This window comes from Podarcis gaigeae, assembly GCF_964106915.1.
Source record: "Podarcis gaigeae genome assembly, chromosome: 13".
In the NCBI taxonomy this organism is placed as follows: Eukaryota; Metazoa; Chordata; class Lepidosauria; order Squamata; family Lacertidae; genus Podarcis; species Podarcis gaigeae.
Window position 1 is genome coordinate 29,534,645 of NC_139689.1, and position 22,858 is coordinate 29,557,502.

The window sequence follows — 22,858 nt, forward strand, 5'->3', positions numbered from 1 at the left end:
GGGTTTCGGACATTGTTATGGGCTGGCTGGATGCAGGAGACAGGCACCAGCTGAGGAACTCCCTAGAGAACCCCCAGGGGAAGAAGGCTCAGAGCCGGGGGATTGGTGGTGGGATGACGATGAGTGGTCCAAGGGAAAAGACTGGGGGGAGGTGGTTTTGGAAGCTAGAATGGCAACAGGGTTTAGTGAGCAGGAAGAGTCTGTGGCAGAAAGCAGTACAGACTTTGAGACTGAAGTGGAGGCTGGAGAGAAGAGTGGGGTCAAGAGGTGGATGAAGAACCCAGGGAGTCTCCTGCTGCTGCTGCAACCTCCTCCCTTCCCTACTAGTCTCTGAGAACGTGCAGAGAAATGAAAAGGCAGAACAGAGATTAGTTGTGCAGTTTGAGACTGCATGGGGAAAACCCGGGAGAGGAGTAGCCTTAGAGAGGGGTGGAGAGGACCTTCAGTCTTTGCAACTGTGTCATTGGGGCAAGACCTGCTGGGAAGGGTTGCTGAGACCACTAGGCCTGAGCTGTATTTTGGTTTACTTGAATAGAGTTAACATCACCGGCATCAGTGACTTGTTACTTTAGTGCTGACCTGGATCTGACTCCCAACTTTCCCAGCCCTACCTGGATTGAACGCGTCGTCTCCTGCAAGCGAAACCCATGCTCTGCCCAAATGCCTTGAACCACCCCTGCACAGATCCCCCGTGCAACCCTTGCGTGGAAAAGCACATTTTCAAAGACACACGCATGCACATACATAAAGCAGCCAAGCATCTTCCAATGTAGCCTGTTGAATTTTTGTTTATTTGCCTTTTTTCATGGGGAAAATCTGAAATAAATAACATTTGGGGGGGGGGAACAAAACAACAAAACAACCAGGAAAGTTTTTACTTATTACCAGTTATTTCTTCCTTCCTTTTCTCCCCCTCTCTTCTTTGTGCGCATGTGTATAAGCTTTTTCCACGGCTGCTTTGGTTTTCCCAACGGCAGCTCTGGCCGGCTGCCAACGCTGCGATGGAGAGGGGTCCTACTGCATACTGGGAATGTAGAGAAGAGGTACTGAGTTTGAAGAGGTCAAGGTATAAGGCTGCTGATCAACAGAGAAAGAGAGAGCGTGCGCATTAGAGTCTTCCTCCTCACCTCTTGGGCCCCCTCAATGCACGGTCACAGTGGAAGGTCAGTTGACTTCTGGGTCCTCCGCCGAGAAACATTCGGTGACCAGCTGCCCCTTTTAAGTCTGATGGTAGGCTATTGCAGTGCGTTCTCTCTCTTGATAAAAGAAGGCGTTTCGGCTTTTATTGGTAAAGGAAACGGAAGGAGGGACCTCTTGAAGAACAAGGGGAATATTTTGCTACAAAGTAGGTGGGACTTGCAAAAAAAAAATAATAATAAATGTCCCCCCCACACACAGAAAGTCCTGCCCTGGAACACCAGGCTGAAAAGCTCTGGAGGAGGATGTCTCTCAGTAAAGGGCACTTGAGAGAATGGCAGGTGGATGTGATCTCTATGTCTTGCCCGCTCTTGGGCCAGAACAGAGTATGGTCTAGAAACCTGGCAGGGCGTCATTCCCCCCCAAGCAGGAACCAGGTAGGCACATGAGGAATACAGGTGGATATCCAGGTCACATCTGCAGTCTGGAGTGGTGCGCCGCAGATGTGCCCCCTTGCCCACAGCTCTTTCAACACCCTCGAGGTTTGGAGCGAGTAGAAATAACTCTCCCAAGCCCAGCATAGCTCCCTAAGGTCCTCCTTAATTTACTTCTTCCAGCGTTTGGAAAAGTCCAGACAAAACAACCCTTTGATGTGGCACATTGGTGTTGTATAAAAGGTGATGCAGTATTGGCTAGCAGGAGACATCAGATCGGATGATGCTTTCCACTGGCCCTGCGCAATCGACCGGGGCCAGTGCAGGCAATCCCCTTTTGATGCTCTCTTCACTCACAGGAGCAGTCCTCCCCATATGGGAACTGGCGGATCTCCGCTCCCTGTAAAGGTATTACTTCAGACCTCCACAGACCATGGAGGATGATGCAGCTGAGATCTGAGGTCTTGTTGAAAACAAGGAGTTAAGGAGCTGGCGGGTTTAGCGTACCAGCAAAACGATGAACAAAGCCACATTTCAATGACACTCGCTATAGAATCCCGGGCATAATTTTGTACGATGGTTTAATTCATTGGCTGTTAGTTGCCCTGAGCTTCCAGACTGGAGGAAGGGCAGGTTATAAGGATCTTGGACAAAATAAATAAACTATTGAGTTCCACAAGTGGAGCTGGAAAAAAAGCATGTGCTCCGTTTTTATCACTGTTGTTCACAACAAGCAGGCAACTTCTGTGAGTGAAGAAATAACAAAAGGGTGACATGTGAACTGTTCCCTGCCCCCGCCCCCTTTTGTTTTCCCGGGTTTATAGTTCTGGTTCTGAGAAATGGAAAAGTAACAGTACGATAAACCTTTGGAGCCCAGGTCAATTCTTGTCAAATTTGAGCCTAAAACTATTTTCGTTTTTTGAAAGAAAGAAAAAAAGTCTCAAAGAACATGACCCCGTGATTCTAGCCTATAGATGTGTCTTCTATTATCTCGTGCCTTACTACTGATCCAAGTGTTTATGCTATTGATCCATAAGTCCATATGCATTTTCATTCTGATAATTGCCATGGCTCAACGTGAAGCATTCCAGCAAAATGGATATCCAGCTATTGCTACAGCACATATAAAAAAGTTGATCCGTTTGGAAAACCAGCGACGATATGCGTTCGGGTTTTTAAGATTATTATTCTTAAGTACATAAAACTTAGCAAAACGAAAATTGCAATGTTCCCTGTTTTTTGGGGGGGGGATGCTGATAAGATAGTATACATTTCTTGGTAATGTGGCATTTTGCCTGTAGGTGCCAAAATAAATATTCTCAGCTACTGGTTGATGATTCCCAGATAGGAATTATTCTGTTTGGTGTGTGTGTTTTTTTAAATTATTTTATCAAAATGGCAAAACCTCTTGTGAATCATGGGAATTTTTTGGAGTCCTAGAATACTATAGTGATGATGCAGCCACTAGTTATAAGAGAAAACGGGTAAACACAACTACCCCTCAATCCAGTGGATGCAGTAGAAATAGGTTTCCCTGGATGTGAATCTATCACATGGCAGGTGCGGAAAAGGCCATATGCTACTCCTCAGAGGCCCCTGCAAAAAAATCAGCTTAGCTTGGAGAGCTAAAGAGTGTCTTTGCCTTCACGGCCTTCTGCTGGTCTGCCATCTCCTGGGTTGAGGGCGTTCATTGTGCATGTTTTCTTTGTGTCCCTTGAGAGTTGGTGTGGGTATGATTCCTGCCCCACCCCCGAATTGCATGACTTGAGCTAGTTAAGATTTTTCCATCTCCCGGCAGGCCAGAGAAATAATCTTAACAGCAGCAAGAACTGTGAGAGAATGGCTTAAAAGTTCAAAACATTGATTCTCTCTCTTCCCCCCCCCCCCACTCCATGCTGAATGTTTTAATGGATTCCTGCAAAGAAGAAAATGATTAAAGGGGGTGGGGGGAAATCCCAATAAGAAGCATCTGACAGGGGAACTGGTGGTGCTATTAATGTGCATTCAAAGAGAACATTCAGCATTAAGGGGACGCTGCAATTTGTTTCATCCTCTCTAATCTTGCACATTAATAACAGGCTCAAAACGCCTCCCAGCACTTGGTAATTACTGTATATTGTTCAGAGCTTTGGGGGGGGGGGGGCTTTCGTACTTCAGGCCTTGAAATACCCTCTAAAGTCCGGCACACACTTACTGAGGAGTAAACAGCACTGAACCCAGTGGCACTTACTTCTGGGCAAACGTGCGCAGGATCTTAACAGCACACCTACAGCACTGAGCTTCGCCTAAGTCTCACTCCCAATCCTTCTGGAGCATTGCATGATGGGAATATATCCCAGGATGCAGTTCTCCAGGTTTTTGGTACTCAGTATCATGAGAGAAAGAGGTGGGTGGTTTTTTTGCAAAGTGTGTGTATGATGGAGTCTCTACGGCAGGGCTGAGAAGTTGTTGATTCAACCTGGCACTAACCCCTGCCTTGAAGTGTGCCGAGTAATTCAACCTTGACATGATTTTTGTTGCTCATTGCTCGAAAAGAAACTCTAAGGGAGGCCTTCTGTATAAGCAAGGCCCTGCCTCCCCAAGTCGTTTTGTTTGCTTAGTAACAGTCTCTTCAGCCATTGTGCATTCCAGCATCTAGTGGACACGATCCACATGAAGGAGATGTAGAATCTCTTTTATCTGCTTACGATTTTCTTGAGGATGCGGGGCAGAGGGAGGGTTTCGTTTTTGGTCACACCACAGTGCTAATCGTAGACGACTCTTCCGACTTCTTCTGCTTGCTGGGCAAGGACTTGAGATATTCTAGATGCCGGCGGGCGTCTTCTTGGTTCTGCCGGACGTAGTAGATCAAGTACGAGATCACCATGGCGAACCAGCCGAACATGGTGACCAGCATGGCGATGTCTGTGGTCTTCTTGTAGATGTTGCAAAAGTCTATGTCCCCCACCAGTTGCAGAAAGGGCTTGCCGATGTGCTCCTTCCGGGCTGAGGCGTCGCAGATGATCCCGTCGGAGGTGCCGGCCACCAGCTCCACCCTCTCGACGAGCTGCTGGAGGGTGCAGTCGCAAAGCCAAGGGTTGCTGGAGAGGTTGGCTTTGGCTTTCAGCGCACTGAAGACATCCTTGTTGACAGACACCAGCTTGTTTGAGGACAGGTCCAGAGCGTGCAGGCTTTCTGATAATCCCCGGAAGGCCCCGACCTCCACGCGGCTGATGGCGTTGTGCGACAAGTCGAGTTCCACCAGAACGGGCAGGTTCTGAAAGGCGTCGTTAGGCAGGAAAGAAATGTGGTTGTAATCCAGGTACAATTTGTTGGTGTCGTTGGGGATATCCCTGGGGATAACGGTGAGCTGGGCCTTGCTGCAGCGGAAGGTTTTGAAGCCGTCCTCCGTAGAAGGGTAGCAGCCCTTGGGGAAGGTGGTGGCGGAGTGGAAGCAAAAGGCTATCAGGACAAAACTCTGGAGGAGCAGCCACATGGCAACCGAGTGGTAGAGGAGCCAGTCCAAAAAAGGCATGGCGGGGCATCTGGGGAGCCACGGTGAAGCCGCTCGGTCATCAGTCGCTTGGTGGGCGTCCTTGGCCTCTGGGGAAGCCTCCGAGGCTGCGGCTCGGGGATCACTAACTGAAAAGACAGAGCAAGGGTAACATTGGAGCTGAGGCAACGTTTCGTCATCACAATGAAACACCCCCACCCCCAAAACAAAGTACAGTCGTACCTTGGAAGTCGAACGGAATCTGTTCTGGAAGTCCATTCGACTTCCAAAACATTTGGAAACCCAAACACAGCTTCTGATTGGCTGCAGGAAGATCCTGCAGCCAATCAGAAGCCACGGAAGACTCGTTGGACGTTAGGGTTCCAAAGAACGTTCGCAAACCGGAACACTCACTTCTGGGTTTGCGGCATTCGGGAGCCAAAACGTCCGAGTACCAAGGCGCTTGGGATCCAAGGCGTTTGGGATCCAAGGTACAACTACATGTAGTCCTGGGTTTTTTGACATGGGTGCCCACCAGCGTTACAGTATATGAAAACGGCAGAGTTTGCCCCAAATGAGCAAGCTGTGGCCCTCCAGAGATTCACAGAATTGTAGAGTTGGAAGGGACCCCAGGGGTCATCTAGTCCAAGCCCCTGCTGGACCCCAACTCCCATCAGCCCCAGCCAGCACGGCCCAAGGTCAGGAATGATGGGAGCTTTAATCCAACAGCATTTAGAATTTGTTTTTATCAACACTGCATAAAGGTTAAGATTAGGTGAACTGCAATAATAATCACGCGATGTTTATAAGGTTTTTTGTTTTGGTTTTTTACATGGGTGTTATTTTATTTTTCTTCTTCTCAAGTCTTATTTTACCCAGTGCTCTTATACCGGTAATTATATACCGTATTTTTCTGTGTATAAGACGCCCCCATATATAAGTCCTCTTTTGGGGGACTCCAAATTAAGAAAACACCCCTCAGCACTACCCATGTATAAGACGAGCCCCAATTTTAAACCTTTTTTTTTTGTTTTAAAAAAACCTAGTCTTATACGCAGAAAAATACAGCACTTCTTATTTTTCAATAAAGTGTTTACACACACATACAGGGGTGTATCTCCACTGCAGACAAGATATCGTAGTCATTACCAGTCCTGAAGGAAACCTGAGAGCTACAATTCTGGAAGCAAGGCTGAAGATCTGAAGTTGCCAGAGCACCTTCACTGCAGTTCTCATAGGACATGGCATGAGACTGCTGGGCCAGAACAATGATCCACCTAGTTCTGCTTCCTGTTCTCTCAGTGACCAACCAAATGCCTGTGGGAAGCCCACAAACAGGAACCTGAGTGCAAGAACACTCTCCTGTGGTTTCCAGCAATCGGTATTCAGAAACACACTGCCTCCAACCAAGGAAGAAGAGCGTAGCTATCGTGTCTAGCAGCCGTTGGAGAGCCTTGTCCTCCATCACACTTGGTGACCACCACTACCTTCGGTGAGAGCAAATTCCATGGCTTACCTATGCATAGTGTGAAGTACTTTATCGCCCCCAACATGCGTCATTTTACCTCAGAAGGGTAAACAGAGGACTCTCCTCTGACCGTCCCTTCAAATAGAGTATTGTCTCCTGAGAGGTAGGACACATGGCCACCTTCAAAGGTGAAATTAGAGGACAGCTTCTGCTGAAGACACCAAGGCACGGGCAGACTGGGAGGGGAGGTCTTCCCGCAAGGTCCCACACCATTTAGGGCTTTAAAGGCCAGCACTTTAAACTGGGCTCAGAACTGAATAGGAAGTCCGCCATATTGAGACCAGAGATCTTTAGAGCACTCCCTGCTCCGGCGCATCAATTGCTGGCTTGTGTCACTTTCTCATTTCCTCACCTAGTCATCTGAGCCACTGTTTCTGGATCATCAACAGCGAGGGCACTGCTTGTCATCTGCTAAGTGGTGGAATCTGACACTCTGGTGTGGAATTTAGCCTCCCTGATCTTGCAAGAGACTTGCATTCAAATACACTTGTGTTCAATAAAGATCTTTTCCTTTTTTTAAAAAAAAGCACACATAGGCACAATTCATTGCTGCTTGAACTTCCTTTTGTGATTAAGATCCTTGCATTTCTTTAAAAAAAATGTTAGGGGTGTGCCAAGTTCTCAGGTCCAATTTCAATGTGGCACTGTTCATGCTGGGGTTTTAAAAAAACAAAACTTCTCTGAAGTCTCATGTGTCTAGGTGTTACATTTAAACTGGGTCACACCTGAACTTATAAGGAGCATAAGCACAACAGTGGCGTTGACCATGGAGTTGTGTTATAAACAATGGGCTTATAGGGTGATACTTTATACAATGTGCCCCATGAGCAGCAATTGTGTTATTAAAAAAAAAAAATCCAGCACAGAGCTGCCCACAATAACTAGAAAATGGCCAGAAACAGTCCTGGAAGGAGAAAGCTGTTTTGGAGTTTCCCACTCCCTCGGCTGGGCATGAGATCATCAACGTGTCTGTGTCAGAAATAAATAAATAAATAAATAAATAAATAAATAAATAAATAAATAAATAAATAAATAATTTATTTATTTATTTATACCCCAACCATCTGGCTGGGTTTCCCCAGCCACTCTGGGCAGCTCCCAACAGAATATTAAAAACACAATAAAACATCAAGCATTCAAAACTTCCCTAAACTGGTCTGCCTTCAGATGTCTTCTAAAAGTCCGATAGTTGTTTATTTCCTTGATGTCTGATGGGAGGGCGTTCCACAGGGCGGGCATCACTACCAAGAAGGCCCTCTGCATGGTTCTCTGTAGCCTCACTTCTTGCAGTGAGGGAATTGCCAGAAGGCCCTCGGAGCTGGACCTCAGTGTCTGGGCTGAATGATGGGGGTGGAGACACTCCTTCAGGTATACAGGACCGAGGCAGTTTGGGGCTTTAAAGGTCAGCACCAACACTTTGAACTATGCTCGGAAATGTACAGGAAGCCAATGTAGATCTTTGAGGACCGGTGTTGTGGTCTTGGCGCCCACTCCCAGTCACCAGTCTAGCTGCTGCATTCTGTTTTTCAGCGAATGGTAGACAGACAGGGGCTACGTACACACAACGTACATTGAAAGTTGAGTTGCCTCAGAAAGCATGTTGGGTTACAGGCTGTTCCCTTGGTGGTCCTGAGGTGAGCGCAGTGGAGTTTGGAGAATTAAAGCTATACCTCTACCTGTGTCTGACCTGTCTATTTGTAAGGAAACGCAAATACTACAAATACCATAAACTCCCTGTAACCTTTTGCTGGAGGTAACTGGTGAACCCAGGTGATTGCTACGTCCCCAGAACTTCTCACCAGCCAGGTGAGGCGAGCATGACAACATTGCTGTGAGATTGGGGGTCTGGGCAGGGCCAGAAGGACTACCTAAAGCTGGTCAGATCTGCTGGCCAGGCTCCAGACAGACAGACGTCTCCTTCTATTAAGGGAAGCTGCATTTTAAGGCGTCTGCATAAGAACTAACAGTCAGACAACTGCTTCCTGATATAGTGCCACTCAGGATGGTTCTGTATATGAAAAACCAATTAGAGAACGGGTCAGACTTCCCCTTCCCAAATAGGATTAAAATGTAATCCAGGAGTGTGAAGAAAGACCGCCGTTTGAGTGAGACTAAAGAGGGAAAAGAAATAGAGAGCTGAGTTTGGGCTCTGTGAGCAGAGGCAGATTTGGGGCACTTCAACCAGTTCTCCCGCACAGGGCGCCAAGAGAATGCCTTCCTGTCTCCTTCCCAAAGCCTTGTTAGCGATTGCTCGGCTTTGGGAAGAAGACAGGGGGGCTCTAAGATGCAGCCAGAGCCTCCTTCCCAAAGCATGGCACCCAGCAAGGGCTGGGGCGTATCAAATTTGACCTTGCACAAGGCCTTACCAAGATCTTCCCCTGCTGTTAAAAGGTAAAGGTACCCCTGACCATTAGGTCCAGTTGTGGATGACTCTGGGGTTGCGGCGCTCATCTCACTCTATAGGCCGAGGGAGCCGATGTTTGTCCGCAGACAGCTTCCAGGTCATGTGGCCAGCATGACTAAGCCGCTTCTGGCAAACCAGAGCAGCACATGGAAACTCTGTTTTACCTTCCCGCCGGAGTGGTACTTATTTATCTACTTGCACTTGATGTGCTTTCGAACTGCTAGGTTGGCAGGAGCTGGGACCGAGCAATGGGAGCTCACCCCATCGCCGGGATTTGAACTGCCGACCTTCAGATCGGCAAGCCCTCGGCTCTGTGGTTTAGACCACAGCGCCACCCACGTCCCTTTCCCCCCTGCTGTTAGCTAACAGCATTTAGGGACAGTGGCTGCATCTCTCTGGAAACCTGCTGTGGCTTGTGAGCCACGGACTTTGACCGTGTTTGTCATGGCCTCCACCTACATCTGCAGGCATGAATATAAAATGAAATACAGTCGTACCTTGGATCCCGAATGCCTTGCGAGTCGAACGATTTGGCTCCCAAACGCTGTAAACCCAGAAGTGAGTGTTCCGGTTTGTGGACGTTCTTTGGAACCTGAACGTCCAGTGCGGGTTCCGATTGGCTGCAGAAACTTCCTGCAGCCAATCGGAAGCCGCGCCTTGGTTTCTGAACATTTTGGAAGTCAAATGGACTTCTGGAATGGATTCCATTCAACTTCCAAGGTACAACTGCATTACAAAGCCCCAATAAGCCTACAGTGATTGCCTCCTAAAGGGAACCAAACCTGGTCAGCACTGCTGGACATTCCCACTGCTAGGAGAAATGGGAATGTCCACAATAATATCTACAAGGAACCCCTTCCAGTCCCAACAGATGACCTGAGATTGCCCGCTCAATGGAAGAGCAGCCTGCTCCTTTCGGCTATAAGAAATTGGGAGCAAATCATTTCTAGCCACCTCTCAGATAGACGGCCATAGGCAGGACTGGCACTGAGGCAGACTATATTGTGAACAAGGGTGGGAGGAGACCAGGAGACCTCTTTTTGTCAAGAGGCTGCCATAGAGGCAGCATCGGGAGAGCTACTGAGGAGGTGCATAAAGGTAAAGGTAAAGGTACCCCTGCCTGTACGGGCCAGTCTTGACAGACTCTGGGGTTGTGCGCCCATCTCACTCAAGAGGCCAGGGGCCAGCGCTGTCCGGAGACACTTCCGGGTCACGTGGCCAGCGTGACATCACTGCTCTGGCGAGCCAGAGCCGCACACGGAAACGCCGTTTACCTTCCCGCTGGTAAGCGGTCCCTATTTATCTACTTGCACCCGGAGGTGCTTTCGAACTGCTAGGTTGGCAGGCGCTAGGACCGAGCAGCGGGAGCGCACCCCGCCGCAGGGATTCGAACCGCCGACCTTTCGATCGGCAAGTCCTAGGCGCTGAGGCTTTAACCCACAGCGCCACCTGCGTCCCTTAGAGGAGGTGCATACCCTTCAACATTTCTCCGATGCAAATAGGGACATCCTATTCCATACCCTCCAACATTTCTCCAGTTAAAATATGAGCATCCAGGTGGCAGGTCTGGCTTCCAAGGAGCTATTGCTGTTACCGTGGCGGTGGCGGCAGTAGCAGGCAATGTGTTCCTCAGAGGCCAGATCTGCTGCCCCTGTTGATCCTCCTGCCTGAGGCAGCTGCCTCACCTTGCCTCATGTGTGGGCTGGCGCTGACCCCGTAGGTCACAGGCAAACAGCACCCTGAACTCAATGTCCTTTGGTGCCAGCCAAGTCACTACAAAAGCGTGCCAGTGTCAGCCGCCAGCAATGTGCCCACGTGGTGTCAGCAAGCTGAGGTCACCCACGCAAAGTTCTGCAATAATGTTCTCCACCCAGTGTTGTCATTTAAAAATAGACTGCAACCTGGGAGGGAAAGACGTTGGGGAGGAGGGGACTAGCCGAGAAAGGAAACCTACTAGGAGAAGGCTTCAGACATGCTGGCATCAGATAAGCCCTTTTGTGCCCACATGTCAACATCAGCTTTCACCCTGCAATGATTATGCAATGGCTTGGCACCATGCTCAGGGTGGAAACGTCGCAAGGCATATCTGATGTGGAGCTGCTTCCATACTCATCTCACATAACTACCGGGACCCAAATGGAAGTGCTTCAGAATGGGTACAGCAGCCAAGGTGCAGCTGGAGAGCAAGCTTGCACCCGCCCAAGCCATTGCTCTTAATGTATACAATGCTCTGCATCAAGGGAGTTGTTCCTGTCTGCCTCAAGGGGGCAGTAGTGAGCCCTGTCGTGGAGAAGTCAAATTTCACCAAGAAGCCATTTGACCATGGACAACTATGGTCCAGTCTCTAAGCAGCCTCTCAACTTTCAAGGAGTTTGGGATGATACTGATGGCTTGGGTCCTTTCTAGTCTGGGTTCTGTCCCTTGGCTACCCTGGTGGATGGCATATGCCAGAGAATGTATCAGGGCAGTTAGACCTCTCGGATTTCTCTGTAGATCTCAGTACCATTGACCATAGTATCTCTAAGGTTTCCTGGGAACAGTCCCCGTTTTACAAATCAGTCCCCATACAAAATCCATTGAAGTTTAAAAGTGTCCCCAGATTCATTGAAAAAAAATCTGGTAACCTTATTCTAGGTCGGGATTAGGGTTAAAAGGTACTTTATTATAGTAATTCAGGTTCTTCATGGGTGGCCACTCCCAGAAGACGGTGTTGGTGAATGTTTGTTCCACGCTATGGCCAATGGCCTGTGGGCTTCCAGAGTGGCTTGATGTTCTACAGCTACATGACACAGCCAGGAGACGTCACCTGCAGGTTTGGACTGCAGTGTCAACAGCATGGCTAAGGTGGCCTCAAGGTGGAATGGTATCGCACTGCAAATCTGCCTAGCACCTCCTGCGCTCCACTTTAAGATTGTTATAAGCTACATATTTTGGGCTTCCAACACCATGCCTACATTTTACTTTCTCTCCGTTCATCCCCCACCCCATGCACTGTTTTGCTTAATAAGCAACCTGAAGGAAAGTTCTGGAGAACTTGCTCTGTGATGCCTAGTAGCCATTGGCAGCCGCCTCCTCCATGAATTTGTCTGATCTTTTAAAGCCATCTAAACTGGTGACTGTTACTATCTTTTGTGGGAGGGAATGCCATAGTCTAACTCTGCACTGTGTGAAAAAGAAGTATTACCTTTTGTCTTCCAGCATTCAGCTTCATTGGGTGGCCCAAGAAAAACTTGTCTCTGTCCATTTTCTCCACATAATTTTACTCTTATCATATCCCCTCTTATCTCCCTTTTCTCTAAAACCATTGTTTCCCAAACTTGGGTCTCCAGTTGTTTTTGGACTACAATTCCCATCACCCCTGGCCACTGGTCTTGCTAGCTAGGGATGATGGGAGTTGTAGTCCAAAAACCAGCTGGAGACCCAAGTCTGGGAAACATTGCTCTAAATTAAAGAACCCCTAGATGTTATAACCTTTCCAAGGCTTTGACAGGCATTGTCTCAGATATTTCTGTGCTGTACTTTGCATTCATGAAGGTTAAAAGTATGCAGGGTTGCTCTCTTTTTTTAAAAAAAAAGAGGGAAAGGAAGAAAATTATTATACTTAGCAAACAATTTCTCTCTCTCCAAATAGAACATGCCGTTCCTGCTGTGATCAAAACTCTGCTATCAGTGGAAGGATAGTCTTTCCAAATCTAGGATCAATAGGGCTTCTGCCTATTTCAAAAAGCCAATTATGCCTGGTGAGTTTTTTGAAAACGGTCCTCCAGCTCTGAGGAGCTATAAAAGGTCTTGAGCCTGTGTGTTTTATGAAGGTAATTTGGTCCGGATTTCCATGAAACGAGCCAAGCTAAGATGTTTGGGTCTTTCCCTCCCTTTCAAGCAAATGGGTCTTCTGCCAGGAAGGCAATCCCATTAAATGGTGAAAGGGATTCACTGAGTGTTTCCAGGCTCGGCAAATGACGAGTTGCTTTCCCTAAGAGAGCGAAGAGGGTTGGGAAAGCCCTGCTGGCAACAGATCGGCCAATTAAAGATTCAAAAGTACCGAGTTGCACTGCTTTGGAACAGAACGAGGAATGAAGTCACAAGGATGCAGCCTCAGCCATTAAGGTGGGTTTCTGTCTAGGAAATGGTACCAGTCTCCAGATATACAGCCTTGCCTATACCTGCGGGCAAGACTTGTAGGCGAGGTTTCAGATCAACATCCCACTGACCAAAATCAGGACGCTCCTTTTTCCCCCTGTCCTGAGCTCTCTTGAGCAATTGTTTGTTCATTTTTTTGGTCCAGTGCTTTGGTGCGAGCCAGCTGACTTGCACCAGAGAGCCGAACCGAAAAAAAACCCCTGGACATTTCGGGACCCAGTACAGAAGCCAAGATGATCTTCTGTAATTCCGGGGTGTCCTGCTTAAATCAGGACTGTAGAGCGGCATGGGATCAGCCTATTCTCACAATAGCAAGGGCAGGCTTGTATTGAAACTCCTCATCCGATGGCTTGTGATGAGTCAGAGGTCACATTGTACTTCAATGCTAGCAGAACAATGTCGTCCGTTGCCCCTGAGGGCAATAGGCTAGCTAACGGCACTGGGATAAGGCCATGTGGCACGCATAGGCCTGAGCCCACAAAGCCTTGCTACTGTTCCCTGCCCCCCAGGCTCTGCTGCCTTCCTCTGCCTAGCGATAGGGCCGGCCCTGAACTAGAAGGCCTTCTCCACTGGGGCAACTGCACACATGGAATCTCTCTGCCAGGCAGGCTTAAAGATAAAGGTAAAGGGACCCCTGACCATTAGGTCCAGTCATGACCAACTCTGGGGTTGCGGCGCTCATCTCGCTTTACTGGCCGAGGGAGCCGGCATACAGCTTCCAGGTCATGTGGCCAGCATGACTAAGCCACTTCTGGCAAACGAGAGCAGCACACGGAAACGCCGTTTACCTTCCCGCTGGAGCGATACCTATTTATCTACTTTCACTTTGACGTGCTTTTGAACTGCTAGGTTGGCAAGAGCAGGGACCAAACAACGGGAGCTCACCCCGTCACGGAGATTCGAACCGCCGACCTTCTGATCGGCAAGTCCTAGGCTCTGTGGTTTAAAGGTGCCAAATTTGATATCCTTTTGACAGCAGGTAAATAATTGTGCATTCAGCCAGACTTCCTAGCACAACTCCCAAGATTATTTCAATCTTGATGGTTTCTAGCAGTGCATCTGTTGTTCTAAAAAAATCACTTTACTCGAGTTTTACTATTCTGCATGATCCTGGTCTTTGCTCCAGACTGTTGCGAGTCACTCTTGAGAATTGTCACCTTAAATTAATGGACAAAAATATGTTTAGAATGAACAAACAAATAATTAACTGTACTGAAAAGTTCAGAACTTCCATCTTGGAAGTTAATTACAGCACGACCTTATGTATGTGTACTTAGGAGTTAAGTCCCATTGAATTAAATGGGGCTTACGCCCAGGTAAAGCTGGTGTAGGATGGCAGCTTTGACTACTGAATGAGCACCAGGTAACTTAGGTTATATCTACACTGTGTGTTTAAAGCGAACGGCTGCCTCACACATAATCCTGGGAACTGTAGCCTTTCAAGGGTGTTGGGAATCGTAGCTCTGTGAGGGGTCAACTGCAGTTCCCGGGATTCTTTGCGGAATACCCTCTGCTGTACGGTGTAGATGTAGCCTTAAATAATAGGATGCCTAAGGTCACCATGAAGTGTCCTTTGTATAAGGTGTAAACATACACAAATAAACACATTGTACCTGCAGGGTTGGCCCTGCCATTAGGCAAAATGAGGTAACTGCCTCAGGCGGCAGCTGCTGGTGAGCAGCAGTATCGGGCCCCACCCCTCCCCATTGTTCCTCCTCTGCACGCTGGAGCCCTCCTCTTCTTAGAGCCCTGCTGGATCAGACCAAAGGCCCATCTAGTTCAGCACTCTCTTCTCACAGTGGCCAACCAGATGGCTATGGAAAGCCCGCAAGCAAGACTTCAACGCAACAGAACTCTTCTGCGCTGTGGGAAGAAGCACTTTAATTTTGCCTGCCCTGAATCTTCAGCTTCATTTGGCTTCTGTGTGCGCTGCCAACCAGGCCAGTCACGCACCCCAGACTACCCCATGGCCAGTAGCAAGATTCAACAACCAGCCGAATCATTTTCTGAACTTGGAATGGGAGGAAGCCATCTTGTCCTTTGCCTCAGGCAGCAAAATAACTTGAACCACCTCTACAAGCATCATGCAGGAATTGTGACATGCATGTTATTTTCCCAGCGAAGGTATGTAGTCCCAAAAGCCCGTCTAAGGAATGCCTTTATTCCCCCAGGGCACACCAGTATTTACAGGCATCTAACCACTGCAGATTGCACGCCTCTGCCATTTTTAAAAATTAAAGGAAAACCCTAACTTCAGATGACACCTTAACTGCACATTTTGGTTCTCCAGAACGGAACAGTCTTGCGCACACCCCTTTTTTCTGTTTGCTGCTGTGGCTGCTGCCACCACACACTCTCTTAAAGACAGGCATAATCAGCAGCCGTAGATTCCTATTTATTTTCCAGAAAAGGGAGAAAGAGGTCTGTCTGCATGTGTGCTTTTAAAGCAAACCTAGAATACTATCTAATATGACTATATGCAACCTGTGAAGGCCCATCCTTGCAAAGCAGCACATTAACAGTGAAGAGGGGATTATTATTTTTTTTGGCAGATGAGTGTGGCCAAAATCTGAATCAGAGTTGCACCATGTGATTGTACAAAATCTATCATACTAAGCTGCAATCAAGCTCTGGAGGCAGATAAAAACTACATTTTTTTCCAGGGGGAATTTAGCAATAATTTCGGGGTTGTTAATTTCCTGCTGTTTCCTTGATTTTTAAAGAAAGTGTGTGTGAGAGAGAGGGAGGGGGGATCTTGATGCAGAGCCAGAGGAAATATCTACTACTGTGAGATCTGAAGTAAGATATACGTACTAAGAAACCAGCTAGGAAACTAATTCGTTCTTCGTTTGTTAAGTGGAACTGAAACTTACAGAAGCATGAAAAATGCCATTTCCAAAATTCTTCTTGAAAAGGATGCAGAGAGATTTCAAGTACTAAAATCCACCATGAAAAATGGCATTGTCTAGATCCAGTTGCTGCATAGATTTACATTCAAGATGATCCCAGTGGTTTTTACACGCAGGCTAAGTTTCTCCCCCAAGACCAACGTCCTTATTTCCTCACCTTTTAAAACTTGTGCTTAAGGAATTGCAACCTCTTGCTTTTTTAATATATATTTTCCATGGTTTTATATACAGATACACACGATATAATGGTATGAAACGGAGAGCCACGAGAGGGCACCAAATCAGCGGCTTCATACCTAAAGCAAAGGGTCTTTCATTTCTCCCTCTCTCTCTTACACACTCACGCGCATATACACGTACACACACATGCACAACCCACCCAGGCAGAATGGGAGAACCAAGCTTCAGCTGAGTACAGAACAGGATTCTGCGTCGTGCCTGGGAGCCCAAATAAAGTGAGCTGTCGGATGCATGTCTAACCATGCACCTTGGGCAATGCAACCGACGGCCTTACCTGGGAGCCGGGGGGTGGCGGGGCCACCACACACACCCCTTCCCCGCCCCTTCTGAAAACCCGGCTATTATTTTTATTATCACCCCCCAGTTTTTCGGTTTGGAAAAGACCTTTGCAACCAAATTTGCAAGCCCGTTTTAAATTTGCAATCCCCGTTCCTCTCTCCCGCACGAACGCTGAAGCGGAAGAGGTGTAACCAGGCTTCTGCAAGGCTGCAATCTTAACCGCGCACACTTTTGCCTGGGAGTAAGCCCCGCTGCACACAACGGGGCTTACTTCTGAGCAAGCATGCATATGGTGCACGTTTGCCTTCTCTCTTAAAAAAAATAATATATAAAGATTTTGCATGGGAAGGGAAGGGGGGAATGAAACCAGAGACAACTTTCCTCGATGCAGGCAAAGTTGCAGCACACCATCTCTCCCTGCAACTCTGCTCCTCCTCCTCCTCCTCCGCGCGGGTCTCCGGATCTCGCTCCCGCTTCGCCCTTCTCGCCGGAGGAGCCATGGCTGAGCTCTCCCGCCCCGCTTCCCGCGCTCGCCTTCCTCCCGCTTCTAACCCGGGGGGGGGGGGTGGAGGGCTGGGATCCGGCTCACCTTCCGCCGCTCGCCTCCCGCCGCTGGCCGTAGCTGCCCTCCGGAGCCCCGCAGCCCGAGGGGGGAAGCGGGAGAGGCGAGCCGCGGGGGGAGCCGACCGAATCCGCCACGATCCCCTTCCAAGCAACAGGCATTGCGGCTTTCCCCGCTCGGCTCCTCTCCCTTCTCCTCTTGCTCGCTCTCTTTTATCCCGTTAATCCGCAGCAGGCTCCGGAGCTTGCCTCTGAATCCGGAGCAGGAGACGACCCCGACCTCTCTCTCGCGCAAGAGCTCCCATCACGCCAGGGCAGGACGCGTGAAGTTTGCCAGCTTCTTGCCGCCACGCGTGCGAGCCGGGAACGGGCGTGTGAGTGGGTTGGGTGCGCGCGCGGGCGGGCGGGCGCGGGTGCACCTTGGGCACCTAGAGCAGCCTCTGGCTAGCTGGGAAGAAATCGCAGGCAAAAATGAATTAAGGGGGTGGGAGGGAAGTCACCGATCAGGGGCTCGATGCCCTCCCCGGTCTTTGTAATGTGCGAGTGCGTGCGCCTGCCTGCTCGTTTCCCTGCGCGCCACTGTGCGTTTGAGCCGGCGAGGGCGAGGGTGGGTTCTCCGCTTCGTCGCTGAGAATGATAGCTCTCCTTTGGGGATTGAAAACCCCGCCTGGAAAGAGGAGTGTGCATATACTGTACACGCACAGCGCTCTGTGCAACCTGGAATGTTTGTTGTTTCAAATTGGGGGGCAAGCAAAGACGCTCCCTGCTAGTTATTGGCAATTTCTTCCCCATCTTCCCGTTTCTACTGATATCCCAAAGTGGGGACACAAACCCTACTAAGTTAAGAAGCAAAGCGGACCGCTTGGGAAACTCCGTACTGAAAAGGGACCATGAGACGACGTGGCTTGCGTCTGATTTGCATGCAGAATTCCCCTGGTTCAATGAGCAGCATCTGCCAGTAGGGCTAGGAAAGACCCCCTTCCTGTAACACACACACACACACCGCGCGCAGAGCTGCTGCCTGCCCGTGTAGACAACACTGAGATAGATGGACCAGTGGGATAAGGCAGCACCCGATGTTCCTAAAGCATGCCTTTATTGGGATTGCCCACCATAAATGACCAAACGAGCCACAAGTCGCCCTTTAGTGATGCAAAGATGGTTTGAATGTGTGAAGAGATAAACCAACCAAAATACTAGAAAGACAGGTGGGGAGGCTGACATTTGGACGTGGGGCCTGAATAGTTGGTCTCTAGGAAGCTCCCCAACTGAGAGTGGGACTCTTGTGGACTCTGGTCAACAGGAAATCACACCCAATTCACCCACAAACCTTCAGTTTTAGGGCCTAACTGCAGAAACTGTTAAACTCCCCCTCCCCAAATTGCCATGAAGAGGTATGTTGGAGTGGGATCCAGCAGACAGATCCCAAACCAAAATGAGCACTCGGATCCCCGCAGCCTTTAAAAATAGCCGCTTTCTGCAGCTTGCCATTTTGACAGGTCCTGGACTCCGATGGCATATCTTGTTTCCTTGAAGTTACCTTGAAACTAAGTACACCTCTGGGAACCATCTTGGGCTCATCTTCCAGTCTAGCTGGCGGAGGAAGGGGGCTCATCTGAAGCAAGTTGTTTTGGCAGCGGCCGCAGAAACTAATAGACATCGATCATGGGAGACAAGGTTACAGGACTTGGAGCACAGGGGACGGGGAAAGTCATTTCCCAAACATTACTTTGCTGCAGCAAGTCGTCCCCGTCCCCCAGCATCTTTGCAATATTAGGAATGTGCTCAAACTAAAAAAATTAAATAATCATTTAAACTAGCCCCCACTGAGAACATGGCCCAGCTTTTGATGTCTGATGCATTGTGTGTTCTTTTATATTCTGTTGAAAGCTGCCCAGAGTGGCTGGAGTACAAGCAATTAATAATTTTATTATTTTTATTATTACTATTATTATTATTACACCTGTCATGTTGTTGTGCTCTGGTGTCAACCAGTATTATAACAGTATTCTGGTGCCTGCACTGGTTTCCTGTTCTAGGCTCAAGCGAAACAATAGCTTTCAAGCCCATAGGGAAGGGATAACCCTCTTTGTATGACCACTTAGGACACCGCTTTGCATCAAACTCACATATACTAATTTGTGTTAACAGCATGGATGCAGATTTAGAAATAATGACTGTGGTATGAACAGTGAAGGCGCTGTTCCCCAAGCCTACGTCTGCCCTCAGCCAGCCCCCACTTGCTTGCCTTCTTACTCACATCCAGTCTAGGGGGAAGGGGTTCTTGTCTGCCAGCTTCTTCCACCTGAGTCCCAGTGTTGCCCTTGTAGAGACCCAGCAAGGAGGATGGGGGACAGGGCTAGAATTAGCTCCACCTCTCATTGGCTCTGGGCCAACCAGAGTTCCCCTGAGCATTCTGCATCCCTGCATTCTGCTCTGCCATTCTCAGTGGGCAGCGGCCACCGCAAAACGTGAATAGAAATAATAAAATCATAGAACTGTAGAGTTGAAGGGACCCTGAGGGTCATTCTAGCCCAGGGGTCAGCAAACTTTTTCAGCAGGGGGCCAGTCCACTGTCCCTCAGACCTTGTGGGGGGCCGGACTATATTTGGGGGGGGGATGAATGAATTCCTATGCCCCACAAATAACCCAGAGGTGCATTTTAAATAAAAGGACACATTCTACTCATGTAAAAACACACTGATTCCCGGACCATCTTCTCAGATTGAGAAGTCGGTTGGGCCAAATCCGGTCCCCAGGCCTTAGTTTGCCTACCCATGTTCTAGCCCAACCCCCTGCAACGCAGGAATATATGCAGTTGTTCGAACCTGCAACCTTGGCGTTATCAGCACCATGCTCTAACCAACTGAGCTGTCTGCGAAGCATCTCAACATAGCTGGAGAAGACTGTGGCCAGACTGCTGTGTTCCTTCTTTGGTTGTCCAGGTTGGGAGCAGTTGATGGGGACCCTCCTCCAAGGTCCCTCCTGTCGGGGTTCTGGACTGGATAGCCTTTGAAACAGAGGATGCCTTCAAAGAGAGGACCACCCTCTAACTGCCTTTCAAATGCAGTATTGTCCTCTAAAGTAGAACATGCCACCATGCTACTGCTTCTATGTACCCGACAAAGAACTTGTGGGAGCATGTGATCATTGAATTGTCGACTTGGAAGGGACCCAAGGGTCCTCTAGTCCAGCTCCCTGCAATGCAGGATCCTGCCCACAGCCATCCCTGGGTGAGCTCAAACCACCAACCTTCTGGTTAACAGCAAGACCCACTGACTCACTGTGCCACTAAAGCAATGTAGAAGCCTTTATGTTTCAAGCCCTAAAAGCAGCTTGAGATTGGGCAATCTCCAGAACAGTCTCCTCTTGCATTGAACCTGTCCACACTCTGCAATCGCCAGGAAACTTTATTCCACCCAATGAGATGCAGAGGATGAGGATTCAAGACGGAGCCTTTTATTTTATTTTTAGGAATGCCTGGTCTTTGGAACTCACTGCCAAGGGAGCTTCAAGCAACTGAAAAATTGGTGTCTTGCACCAGACAATGTGATATAAAAGATGGAAGAGTCACCCATGCTCATTTAAAAGAGAAGAATCCAGATGCCTTGTTGTTGTTGTTGTTGTTGTTGTTGTTGTTGTTGTTGTTGTTAGAGACGTAGGTGGCAGGAGAGATGCATTTCTGATATTTCTATTTCCCACCTTGAGAATCCCAGTAGAGGGAAAGGAGAGCAAATATAGCACTCCTAGTTTGACTCCAGTGTTAGCTTTTGCTGAACAAATAGATCAGCTCCTGTGGCAACTACTTGTGGGCCACTTTTAAGATCAATTGTGATCATGGGCATTAGCGACAGGGCCTTCTCAGTGGTGGCTCCAACCTTATGGCACTGCTTTTCAAGAAAGATATGCATGGCTCCTTCATTTTCATTTTCAAGGAAGCCTTACAATACCATCAGTTTTGCTCAGCAGGAGCATGGATAGGGAACCTATCCAATGGGCTGGACTACAACTCCCATCATATATGATCCCTTGGCCATGCCAGCTGTGGCTGATAGTAAATCCAGCAATAACCTGCTGGAGTTGCTATACAGTGGTACCTCAGGTTAAGTACTTAATTCGTTCTGGAGGTCCGTTCTTAACCTGAAGCACCACTTTAGCTAATGGGGCCTCCTGCTGCTGCCGCACCACCGGAGCCCGATTTCTGTTCTCATCCTGAAGCAAAGTTCTTAACCCGAGGTAATATTTCTGGGTTAGCGGAGTCTGTAACCTGAAGCGTATGTAACCAGAGGTATCACTATATATTGAATTTTATTGACCTGGAAACTAGTTGATTTTTGAAGTTTGTTTGTAAACGATAATTTGCATCTGTTACTAAATGCAAGCCTCCTTGGGAAGCCTATAGTCTTGAAAGACTGAGTTAAGAAAAAGCTCTAAATCAGGGAAGGCACAAAAGAGAAGCAGCTGCGCAGAATTGAGCACCGTTTCTAGATTGATAGCAAAAGTAACCAAAATGGAAAAGTGGCCGCAAGAGGCTTGGCTATCCAGGTCGGAGACATTTTTATTTGTCTGCAACTTTTTGAGAAGGAGAAAGAGCAACTCCTTCCTCCTTACTCCAGAGAGCCATTAATCACTTTTACACATTCTTAAAACAGTAATGGCATATTTAACTTTTAGGGTGGCTGGTGCTGCTTGCTCTACTTCCTTTGGGTTGGTGCCCCCCCCCCCACGCTGCTCTGGGAACATGTGGGCAGGTATGTGTTTCAGCCACATTTTATTTATTCTTCAATATTTATATACCCACACAAGAACAGAGGTTTCTGTGGGTGGTTTAGAAGTTTAAAAAAAAAATTAAAATGAAACCGTAAATTACAATATCAAAAGAAAATCTAATATAAATTAAAACCTGCCACTGAATAAGACCAGAATGTAAAAAGCAGCAGCAAGGCAGGACATCAATACAACAGCGCTGAAAAGTACCAGATAGATAGATAGATAGATAGATAGATAGATAGATAGATAGATGATAGATTTGTGGGATTAAGCCTGTGGCAAGTAATAGGCCTCCCAATGGCATGGCCCACACTACTGTGGTGGAACATGAGGCAAAAAGGTTAACATGTTACCAGAGCATTGTGGAAGATGGCGCAAGCCACAGTGAAGCAATATGGCAGGCAACCCCAGCCACACAACTGAGGCAATGTGTAGATCGGCCCCTCGAAGCAAACCAACTGAAAGCTGAAGGGTGAATATGACAATGCGAGCCTGTGCAGGTCTACTCAGAGGTAAGTCCCATTTAAATCAGTGGGGCTTGCTCCCAGATAAGTGAGTGCAGGATTGCAGCCTGAGGTTTTATAAATCTGTGAGTCACGTGTGGAGAGAATGAGGAGCAGACACACAGCACTCACCTCAGAAAACCTGCGGACAGCTGTAAAAATTCATAGGCAGTAGAATTTTTAAGAACACAAGAAACGTATAATTGGTTTATAGAACCCATAAATGGCTTTTTAAAAGGATTAAACAGATAGATGATGAGCTTACGGGCAGCTACTAGCCACAAGAGCCAAATTCTCCAGCTCCGTTTTCAGAACTGGCAGGCAGTTCTAGGTGCCAGAGACAAGCAACAGGGAATGGCTATTGATTAACACCAGTGTGTGTGTGTGTGAGAGAGAGAGAGAGAGAGAGAGCTTCTGTTGAAAGCCTTCCCTTCAGTCTGTCTGAGTGGGAGTCTTTAGCCAAGAGAGCTCTTCCCGAACC

At 48.2% G+C, this 22,858-nt stretch overlaps 1 protein-coding gene across 2 annotated transcripts; it reads right to left on the reverse strand.

Annotated features, from left to right (window-relative positions):
• Positions 1–772: 772 nt before the first annotated feature.
• LRRC3C (leucine rich repeat containing 3C) lies at positions 773–18,939 on the reverse strand. Of its 2 annotated transcripts, none has more exons than XM_083708871.1 (2): positions 17,133–18,939; positions 773–5,192 (listed from the first exon to the last, which is right to left on the reverse strand). In XM_083708871.1, exon 2 carries the CDS (start codon positions 5,083–5,085, stop codon positions 4,303–4,305), a length of 783 nt encoding a protein of 260 aa, XP_083564997.1. In that variant the 5' UTR covers positions 5,086–5,192; positions 17,133–18,939; the 3' UTR covers positions 773–4,302. The 2 variants fall into 2 exon arrangements, with proteins under 2 accessions (XP_083564997.1, XP_083564998.1); XM_083708872.1 differs by lacking the exon at positions 17,133–18,939 and adding an exon at positions 9,473–9,564.
• Positions 18,940–22,858: the final 3,919 nt, after the last annotated feature.

What these genes read in the sequence shown, in the direction of transcription:
- LRRC3C (XM_083708871.1), bottom strand. Translation starts at nt 5,085, where the DNA reads ATGCCTTTTTTGGACTGGCTCCTCTACCACTCGGTTGCCATGTGGCTG.